Source organism: Phycodurus eques, chromosome 9, assembly GCF_024500275.1.
Source record: "Phycodurus eques isolate BA_2022a chromosome 9, UOR_Pequ_1.1, whole genome shotgun sequence".
NCBI lineage: Eukaryota > Metazoa > Chordata > Actinopteri > Syngnathiformes > Syngnathidae > Phycodurus > Phycodurus eques.
Window position 1 is genome coordinate 28,612,644 of NC_084533.1, and position 11,259 is coordinate 28,623,902.

At 44.7% G+C, this 11,259-nt stretch overlaps 2 protein-coding genes across 10 annotated transcripts in view; both read left to right on the top strand.

Annotated features, from left to right (window-relative positions):
* LOC133407442 (protocadherin gamma-C5-like) overlaps positions 1-11,259 on the top strand; it is a 276,972-nt gene that overhangs the window by 121,554 nt on the left and 144,159 nt on the right. The gene's annotated exons all lie outside the window — the stretch shown is intronic.
* Positions 2,887-5,549, top strand: LOC133408056 (protocadherin beta-16-like). Its single transcript, XM_061686543.1, has one exon. The coding sequence runs from the start codon at positions 3,051-3,053 to the stop codon at positions 5,547-5,549; it is 2,499 nt and encodes an 832-aa protein (XP_061542527.1). The 5' UTR covers positions 2,887-3,050.

Consider the following 11,259-nt stretch of genomic DNA (forward strand, 5'->3'; position numbering starts at 1 on the left):
AACCTGACTGCCTTAAAATTTTGAGATCAGAGAGCTAATGATATTTCTAGTTCAATACACTTCCATGTAAGTTGATGGCACTTTCAAGAATAAGTTAAATTGATTAATATGAAGGTGATAAACGGTTAGCTCAACCTGATATTCTAAGTTCGACGAACAAGGAATTTTAAGTTGTATGAAGTAAATGCCGAGTTGAGGTGACATTGCATGACAAGTCCAACCAACAAACACGTATTTCTGCATTTGTTTCTCAAACATGGAACCGGGTTTTTCCAACTCAGCCTATGAGTCGAATCGACATCAAATTTTCTGGCAGCCAGGTTAGCCCTTTTTTCATAGCTCAAGTGACAAGCTGCTTCGTTTTGCTGTCAACTCACTTCATCAATGACGGCAAGCGTGCACGTGTTGACTATTTCCAACTCGGTTAAAGGTCTCTTATATCTGCATCATCAGGGTACCGACCGGTTTGGTACTTGTTGCGTTCGGCAGACAAAATAAATACTTCTCAGTCCATTCCGTCTGGAACTGCCGGTTTTCAACATCCACTTTGTGTTTTTTTCGGCTTTCAGAGAGACATTTTCAAGCCTCTCTTGTTTCTCTAACTTTGTCGCGACTAGCAATGTCGTCTCAACTTATTTTTCTTGTTTCAACACTGCAGACGACATGTGACATAGCAAGGATTAGGGTGGGTTAAGTTAGTGGGAAACATACTAACGGCGCCACATTTTTATCAAATACTTCTTTTCCCGTCTGGAAGCAGTCGGGCGTGTTTTACAGGTGTACAACAGCCAATCATAGTGTCGCGGCTCGTGACCTGGAGCCAGTAATATTGGAGCAGGGTGTGTCCTGTCCAGAAACTATGTGCGAATACTGATCACGCAAGACTGAGATGCACCTGTTTCCATGTCATAGTTATACATCATGACTCGTTTCAACCAACAGACGTCACTCCCATGCCTATGTGGCGGCCATGTTGAATGTGGCAACACTCAATTGTATTGACGTGGTGGCCGCGATGGCACGAGTTCTATCAATTGTCGCATAGAGTTCTGCGCAGCGAGAGCACATATGGCTGCGGTGTTCACTCAAAGAGCAATACGACAATATGGAACATGCTATTTTGGGTGCAGTAATGTTTTTTTTTTTTTTTTTTTGTCAAGCTATTCATCGATGGCAAAGCATTTGGAACTAGGAAGCACACTAATTTGTCGTGACTCACGAAAGCGCGTGGCCTATGACAAATATGTCAGCAATGTCGACATAAAGCACATGAGTGTTGAAAGTTTGGATGAAATAGAAAACTTTTCAAACATTTTCACGTTTTAAAAAAATATTTATTTCCAATATATTGGTACCTTACTGGGCATTTTAGGACATGAAAAAGCACAAAACCAATTTTGTACTGTACAGTAATATGGGAAAATGGCCACAAAAAAATTAAAAATGGCTTCAATCGAACGGGCAATCAGCTGTAACAGACGATCCTCTGACCATAATCGTCTGTTGAATCGAGGTTCCACTGTATGTTAATATTCTGGAACTCGACATTGTAAAGATGAAGCCTCATCAATAATGTATTTTTTTATTGTTGTCATATCACATCATGATAAGAGGGAGTGGACGAGTCGTGCATTGTACTTTTCCAAATAATGTTTAGCTCACCCCAAACTATGTGGGAATACTAATCACGCAAGACTGGGCTGCACCTATTTCCGTGTCACAGATATACAATACGACTAGATTCAACCAGCAGACGTCACTCCCATGCCTATGTGGCGGCCATGTTGAATGTGGCAACATTCAATTGTATCGACGTGGTGGCCATGATGGCACGAGTTCTATCTGTTTTCGCATAAAGCTCTACGCAGAGAGAGCGCACATGGCTGCGGTATTCACTCAACGAGGAATACAACACATAAATCCCTGGAGTCTGGAACATGCTATTTTTGGTACAGTAACAGTTTTTTTTTTTTAATTTTTAAAAAAAAATTTTTCGTCAAGCTGTTCGTCAATGGCAACGCATTTAGAATTCGGAAGCACACTAATTTGTCACGACTCACGAAAGCAAGCGGCTTATGGCAAATACGTCAGCACTTTCTACATCAAGCACATCAGCGTAGTCAGTTTGGATAAAATATAAAACTTTTCAAAAATTTTCAAGTTTTTAAAAAATATGTATTACCAATAAATGGGTACTTTAATGTGCATTTTAGGCCACGAAAAAGCACAAAACCAATTTTGTACTGTACAGTAATATGGGCAAATGGCCACAAAAAAAATAAAAAATGGCTTCAATCGAACGGGCAATCAGCTGTAACAGACGATCCTCTGACCATAATCGTCTGTTGAATCGAGGTTCCACTGTATGTTAATATTCTGGAATTCGACATTGTAAAGATGAAGCCTCATCAGTAATGCATTTTTTTTTATTGTTGTCATATCACATCATGATAAGAGGGAGTGGACGAGTCGTGCATTGTACTTTTCCAAATGATGTTTCGCTCGCCCCAAAGTGAGCAGTGAGCTCCTCGTGCAGTCTTGTCTCTGTCCATGGTGCTGAAGGGCAGCTTCCAAGGGATTTGTTGACCAGCGCTCGTTCTGAAGAATTCCAATCAATAATCATCATTTCTATCACTTGTATTACTCTTCCGCGCACAACTTCATTCCTGTAACTGTGTTGATTGGCTGTTTATTCAAATGACAACCTTAACTCGGAAAATATGTCTTTATTTTGTAATTATATTTAATGCAGTTATTTAACAGGACGGAGCATATTCAAGGATGTTTTTCCCCCCCATGTTGAAGCTTTTATTCTAACTGGGCAGTTTGGCATATCGGCCTCTAAGGGGCGCTGTTACACGGTAAATGGATGTGTTGGCGCTGTGTGATGCAGTGCAGCTCCCTCCTCTGTCGCTGCCATTTGGCACCAGAGAGCTTCGCGTGAACAACGTCCAATCGTTGAGCTCAAATAACGCGCATCTGATTGCGCCTGCTTTGGTTCTGTCGTTTTTTCGATTGCTTGACTTTCTTGGAATATTGTAAATTTTCATATGGAGGCGAAAAACATTCATCCGAGCCGAGGAGGAATGCGATGGCGACGCGCGGCCTGCCTCTTTGTCTTTTGGTGTTTTTTTCTCAACGCAACCGAGGCCCAAATCCGCTACTCGATCCCCGAGGAGATGAAAAAAGGCTCGCTCGTCGGAAATGTGGCCCAAGATCTCGGTTTGGATCTGAAAAGACTCCGTTCTGGGCGGGCCCGCATCGTGACCGGGGAGAACGTCCAGTACGCCGAGCTGAGGGCGGACAAAGGGCTCCTGGTTGTCCGTGAGAGGATAGATCGAGAACAGCTGTGTGGAGACGTGACGCCGTGCAGCTTCACCTTCGAGATTTTGTTGGAAAACCCCATGGAATTGCACCCGGTCACCATCGAAGTGTTGGACGTCAACGACAACGCGCCCACTTTTAAAAATAATTATTTGCAATTCGAAATAAGCGAGTCTGCTGCACTTGGCTCCCGTTTTGTTCTGGAGAGTGCGTATGATGCTGACGTGGGTGCAAACGGCGTGCAGAGTTACGTTTTAACACCGAGTGATCATTTTGTTTTGAAACAACACTTCAATCCTGGAGGCAGAAAACATGCAGAAATGGTCCTGCAGAAAGCTTTAGACAAGGAACAGCAGCCGCGACTTTCCCTTAAATTAGTGGCTGTAGACGGTGGGAATCCACAGAGGTCAGGTACGGTAAATATAGATATTAACATTCAAGATGCAAATGATAATGCGCCCGTCTTTAATCAAACCGTTTATAAAGCAAAAGTGATTGAAAATGCAGCGAAAGGCACTCACGTTCTGACTGTGAATGCCACTGATGCCGATAGCGGTTCAAATGGGAAAGTCACATACTCGTTTTCCAAATCAAATGCAGAAATCGCAGATTTGTTTCATATAGACGAGATGACAGGATGCATATCGGTCGTAAAAGAAATCGATTATGAAAAAGACAAAACAATCGAGTTCATGGTTGAAGCTAAAGATCAAGGTGCATTAACAGACTCCACCAAAGTGGAAATCGAAGTCCTGGATTTGAATGATAACGTCCCCGTCCTCAACGTGATGTCCTTCACGAGTCCGGTTTCAGAAGACTCCCCGGCTGGTACCACGATTGGTATCATGAACGTGAAAGACCAGGATTCTGGCGAAAACGGTCACGTGAGGTGCGCCATCCAAGGCCGCGTTCCATTTCGCATGAAATCCAACGTGCGAAATTATTTTGCCTTGGTGACCGATGCCGATTTCGATCGCGAAAGCGTGTCCGAATATAACATCACGGTCGTCGCGTCGGACGCCGGCTCGCCTCCCCTCTCCGCCGAGAGAACTTTTCATTTGAAAGTTTCCGACGTGAACGACAACGCTCCTGTGTTTGCCGTCAGCTTTTATCGTGCCGACCTCGCCGAAAACAACTCGCCGGGTGTTTCCGTGCTGAGAGTGAGCGCCAAAGACCCAGATGAAAACCAGAACGCTCGTGTCTCTTACATGTTGGAGCAGGGCGAGATCGGGGGAACTCCGATTGCCTCGTTTGTGTCCGTGAACGCCCAAAGCGGCGTCGTCAGCGCCGTGCGCTCCTTCGACTACGAGCGGATGAAGCGGCTGGACTTTGCGGTGCGAGCGCAGGACGGAGGCTCCCCTCCTCTCTGCGGCAACGTGAGCGTGGGCATCCTGATCCGGGACCAGAACGACAACGCCCCTCAGGTCCTGTACCCGGTCCCGCCGCACGCCGAAACGGTGCCTCGTTCGGCAGACGCGGGCTATCTGGTGACTAAAGTGGTGGCCGTGGACGTGGACTCCGGACAGAACGCCTGGCTCTCCTATAAAGTGCAGCACAAATTTGCCACAGACAGGGGGGCGCTGTTTGAAGTGGGCCTCCACAATGGAGAAATGCGAACTGTCCGCCGAGTGACCGATAAAGACGCCGTCAAACAAAGACTGACCGTCGTCGTGGAGGACAACGGGCGGCCCTCTCGTTCGGCCACGGTGGCGGTGAACGTGGCGCTGGCGGACGGCTTCCCCGAAGTGCCGAGGTCGGAGTTCGCCGACGACTTTAGCGAGGACGACGACGACCGGCTGACTTTTTACTTAGTCTCGGCTCTGGCTGCGGTCTCCTTCCTCTTCGTCGCCTCTTTGCTGCTTATCGTATCGCTCAAGGTGTACAGGTGGAGACGGTCTCGCGTCTTGTACCGCTCCGACCTCCCCGTCATTCCGTATTATCCGCCGCGCTACTGCGACACGTTGGGGACGGCGGGGACGCTCCCGCACGTCTACAGTTACGAGGCGTGCGCCGCCGCCAAAGGTCACGTGATGAACACGCAAGCCGTGAGTCAAAGTTTAGTGAGCGTGGACGGAGCGGACGCCGACGTGCCGCACGGCGGCGAGCAGACGTCGGGGAACTGCTCTCGGATGTCGACTCTGGTGAGTCAGATGTTTCTCTGTTTCATGACTTTTACTGCTTGTCGAGGTTGTATGACTTGTTTTGCTTTGTTGCTGAAAGGTTGATGTTTTGAAGTTCATGCAAATCTTGTCACTGAGCAAAATTGTGAAGATATTTGTTGATGCTCGGTTGACTTTGTAGTTTGTCAATTTGCTTACTTACAAGCAAGATTTGACATTCGCTTTTTTGCTCACCGACCACTGTGGCTATACACTGTAAAAACCAAGTAACCTGACTGCCTTAAAATTTTGAGCTCAGAGAGCTAATGATATTTCTAGTTCAATACACTTCCATGTAAGTTGATGGCACTTTCAAGAATAAGTTAAATTGATTAATATGAAGGTGATAAACGGTTAGCTCAACCTGATATTCTAAGTTCGACGAACAAGGAATTTTAAGTTGTATGAAGTAAATGCCGAGTTGAGGTGACATTGCATGACAAGTCCAACCAACAAACACGTATTTCTGCATTTGTTTCTCAAACATGGAACCGGGTTTTTCCAACTCAGCCTATGAGTCGAATCGACATCAAATTTTCTGGCAGCCAGGTTAGCCCTTTTTTCATAGCTCAAGTGACAAGCTGCTTCGTTTTGCTGTCAACTCACTTCATCAATGACGGCAAGCGTGCACGTGTTGACTATTTCCAACTCGGTTAAAGGTCTCTTATATCTGCATCATCAGGGTACCGACCGGTTTGGTACTTGTTGCGTTCGGCAGACAAAATAAATACTTCTCAGTCCATTCCGTCTGGAACTGCCGGTTTTCAACATCCACTTTGTGTTTTTTTCGGCTTTCAGAGAGACATTTTCAAGCCTCTCTTGTTTCTCTAACTTTGTCGCGACTAGCAATGTCGTCTCAACTTATTTTTCTTGTTTCAACACTGCAGACGACATGTGACATAGCAAGGATTAGGGTGGGTTAAGTTAGTGGGAAACATACTAACGGCGCCACATTTTTATCAAATACTTCTTTTCCCGTCTGGAAGAAGTCGGGCGTGTTTTACAGGTGTACAACAGCCAATCATAGTGTCGCGGCTCGTGACCTGGAGCCAGTAATATTGGAGCAGGGTGTGTCCTGTCCAGAAACTATGTGCGAATACTGATCACGCAAGACTGAGATCCACCTGTTTCCATGTCATAGTTATACATGATGACTCGTTTCAACCAACAGACGTCACTCCCATGCCTATGTGGCGGCCATGTTGAATGTGGCAACACTCAATTGTATTGACGTGGTGGCCGCGATGGCACGAGTTCTATCAATTGTCGCATAGAGTTCTGCGCAGCGAGAGCACATATGGCTGCGGTGTTCACTCAAAGAGCAATACGACAACATGGAACATGCTATTTTGGGTGCAGTAATGTTTATTTCTTTTTTTTGTCAAGCTAGTCATCGATGGCAAATCATTATTATTATTAATCAGTTTATTTGAAAGGGGACAGTGCAATTTCATAAAACACATGAAATACACATGGTTAAAAAAGCCAGAATTAGCCAGAAGGCTAGTTTTCATCTCTTGTCCCCTGGCCATGATGTAAAAAAGCAGTAAAATACATCTACAAGACAATATAATATAAAACAGGATACATAAAGACTTACTATTAAGAGAGAATAAAACCACAAATCATTTGATCATAACAAAAAAAAAAAGAAAAACATCATAACATACTTGTCTTTTAGTGTTGGCAGCTATAGGTGTTAACTAACCACATTTTCAGTTTTTTTTTGAAGGCCTTGTATGTTGTAAGCAGTTTAACCTCCTCAGGTACTGAGTTCCACTCACCAGCGCTCCTCACTGACCAGGCTGACTTAGTGAAAGTGCTCCTGCGCAGAGGAATGAGAAGGTCACCTCTGACAGAGCCTCGAGTGACACGCTCAGAGCTGTTTCTTTGGCTGATGAACTCAGCCAGAGGAGCTGGAGCCAAATCATGCAGTACTTTATAAATCAAATTTAAATCTGCAAATATGTGAAGACTGTCCCAGTTTAAAAGACTGTACATTACGCACTCTGCTTCAGAGCAAACGGTGGGCAAATCGTTGATATAAAGACTAAATAAAAGGGGGCCTAATATTGATCCCTGAGGGACTCCAGAGGTTAGCCTAAGAGACTCTGACCTGTAGTTGTTAACTGATACAGATTGTGTTCGGTCATGCAGATATGATTCAATCCAGCTCACAGCTTTGAGAGAAGTTACATTTTGAGAGCTTGGTAAGAAGAACAGAGTGATTTTCTGTTTCGTAAGCTTTGCTGAGGTCCAAGAACACCGCCCCGACAACTCCACCCTTGTCGAGAGAAGATTTTATTTTCTCAATGAAGAGGCATGTAGCCATTTCAGTGGAATGCTTGGATCTGAAACCAAACTGCATGGCGTGGAGAGAGGGGGAGCTGCTGTTTAAAACATGGACAATCTGCTCTGACACCCATTTTTCTGCAACTTTGGAAATGGCTGGAAGAATGCTTATAGGTCGGTAGTTATTCAGAGAAGTCGAGTCACCGGATTTACAGACAGGGGTAACAATAGCAGATTTCCAGGCCTTTGCAAAGTGACCAGATGAAATTGAAAGATGAATGATTGAGGCAATAGGAGTAGCAAGAGTTGAACCGAGATCTTTGAGCATGTTCGTGTCCATTCCAGAAACATCCTTTGCCTTCGATGGTTTGAGTTAATGAATTCAATCGATAACTTTGGTCTCAGTAATATTTGTAATAGTAAAGAACTGCGTTGCAGACAATGCAGGGTATTCCTTCCTTTGTTTTACTGCAAACTTAGAAGAGATTTCTGACAGATTCAATGACGTCGTTAAAAGCATCAGCCGTCACTTGAGGTTCCGTCAGGATGTTTCCATTTAATTTAATTTGCATTAGTTTTGTTTTGTTATTTTGTGTATTACCCAATAGTTTTTTAATATAATTCCAGGTTATTTTTGAATTTCCCTTCGCACTATTCAAAGCAGTCATGAAAAAGTCAGCTTTAGATTTTCTTATTTCTTTCACTACCCTATTTCTCAGTGAAATAAAGTGCTGTCTATTGTATCCTGATTTGACCGACAATTTCAAGGAATGATCGCGTTCTTTCATCAGTTTCAGAATAAATGTGTTTCACCAAGGAAGGCCATTCTTTCTAGCTTTTAGTTGAATTATCCGTGTAAATTGTATAATAATTTTTTGTATTTTGTTGGCAAATTTAGAACAATCCTCATCTAAATTTTTACCAGCAAGTAATACATCCCAGTTTACTTGTTGGATAGAATCTTGGAAATGTTGTTGTTCATGTTTTGGTATCCTATTGGATTCAGTGGTGGCCAAGGGTTTGAAGCGCTTTTTATTTAATTTTCTTGTGACCATTATAAGATTGTGATCAGACAATCCTGTGAGCATAGTGTATGGCTTCAAGATCCTTTCTGGCCTATTAGTAAAAGCTAGATCAATCTGAGTTCGGGTGGAGTTTGTAATTCTCGTAGGGCCATTAATTACCTGAGTCATATCCATATCATCCATTACCCTTTTCAATTGTTTCCTAACTTTGTTAACTTCCCAATTAACATTTAGGTCACCCATTATTATCACCTCTTTTGCAAGATTGAGTTGTTTCAGTAAAATTTCCAGCTTTTCATAAAAAGCGGCATTTGATGACGGAGGCCTATAAATAACTACAAGAATAAAAGACATTTGCTGTGACAAAGAAACAGTTAGTCCAAGAAATTCTAATCCATTCTCATATGTAACATGTATTTCATTACAATTAAAAGTGTCCTTGGCATAAATCATAACACCTCCTCCCTTAGAACCCTGTCTGTCGTTTCTAAACATTTTATAACCAGGTACAGATAGTATTGCTGAGGGCGAAGATTCATGGAGCCATGTCTCAGATAGGCAGAGGAAGTCAATATTAGAGTCAGTGAGAAGGTGATTGACCTGATCACCTTTTGTTAAAATGCTTCGTATATTTAAGTGTGCACAAATAATGCCTTTTGGTTTACGTGTTGAGTCCCATATTAATTTAGAGTTATTAACGGTTTGGAACACCCTGCATTTCCGGTGCTTTAGTATTGCGGGGTTTGGAAGCCCCCTGTTTCTTTTATTGGCAATGTTTGCATATAGCTTTACGCTGCCAGCTTCCGCATCAGCCGGCAGTGGCGGGGGCCCAGCCGGCAGTGGCGGAGGCCCGGCCGGCAGTGGCGGAGGCCCGGCCGGCAGTGGTGGAAGCCAAGCTAGCAGTCATGGAGGCCCAACTGGCAGTGGTGTTAGCCCAGGTGGCAGTGGTAGAGGCCCAGCTAGCAGAGGCAGATGCCCAACCAGCAGAGGCGGAAGCCCAGCTAGCAGAGGTGGAGGCCCAGCTATCAGTGGTGGAGGCCCAGCTAGCAGTGGTGGAGGCCAAGCTAGCAGTGGTGGAGGCCCGGCCAGCAGTGGTGGAGGCCCAGCTAGCAGTGATGGAGGCCCAACTAGCAGTGGTGTTGGCCCAGGTGGCAGTGGTAGAGGCCCAGCTAGCAGTGGTGGAGGCCAAGCCGGCAATGGTGGAGGCCCAGCTCGCAGTGGTGGAGGCCCAACTAGCAGTGGTGTTGTCCCAACATTTGGAACTAGGAAGCACACTAATTCGTCGTGACTCACGAAAGCGCGTGGCCGATGACAAATATGTCAGCAATGTCGACATAAAGCAGTGTTGAAAGTTTGGAAGAAATTCAATTTATTTCGATGAAATTGAAAACTTTTCAAACATTTTCAAGTGTAAAAAAAAATATTTATTTCCAATAAATTGGTACCTTACTGGGCATTTTAGGACATGAAAAAGCACAAAATAGTCTCGGCTTTGGCTGCGGTGTCCTTCCTCTTCGTCGCCTGCTCGCTGCTTATCGTATCGCTCAAGGTGTACAGGTGGAGACGGTCTCGCGTCCCGTACCGCTCCGACCTCCCCGTCATTCCGTACTATCCGCCGCGCTACTGCGACACGTTGGGGACGGCGGGGACGCTCCCGCACGTCTACAGTTACGAGGCGTGCGCCTCCGCCGGCTCCGTAAAAAGCGACTGTAAACTGGACAGAGCTGCCGGTCGCAACGTGCTGCTCGTGGACCCAAGTTCTACAGGGACCGTGCGCAAGTTGCGCAGGGAAAACAACATCCTGGAGGAACTTGACTCTCCTCTAGAGGTTAGTCTCCAACATTTTATTGTGGAATGTTTGAATTGTTTCGGAAAATTACCTCTTTGGTATTAGCAGTGTGGTTTCTCCAATCCCCTTATTACCTCCATCAAGCATGAATGTTCAAAGTTGTGATGCATTGTTTACGTTTTGCTTGAGTTCAGTTGCTCGCTAAAAATCATACGCCTGTCGTTGGAATGACGTGGAGATTCAGCGCCATGGAGAGCTTAGCATTATTCCTTTGTTGGTCCTTGAATACTTGAACACAAATTTTATCAGCATCTTCCATTCCAATGAAGTATTTCGATTGGACTTCTTCTCTGTCAACTTTATTTCCAAGCTGTCTTTATGTAATTGAGTGTGCTTGATTTACATTGTAGAAATAGTTGCATCAATAAAATACAGGGCTGCCTTTCTTTGGCAACATCTGTGTTCATATAATGTCCTCAAGAAGTTGTTTCTCCATCCACATGATGACCGTCAGATCTGAAGGCTTAAAGCCGCGTGTACCCATCTTCTCTGTGAAAACCTCGAGGGTTCGATGACCGGTGAACTGATGACAATGTGCAGTTGATCTGAAGTCTCGGAGATTTGTCGTGAATGAGTCCAATATGCCTGCAAACCGGAACAGGATAAGGGC

Coding starts and splice junctions, on each gene's coding strand:
- LOC133408056 (XM_061686543.1), top strand. CDS start 3,051: ATGGAGGCGAAAAACATTCATCCGAGCCGAGGAGGAATGCGATGGCGA.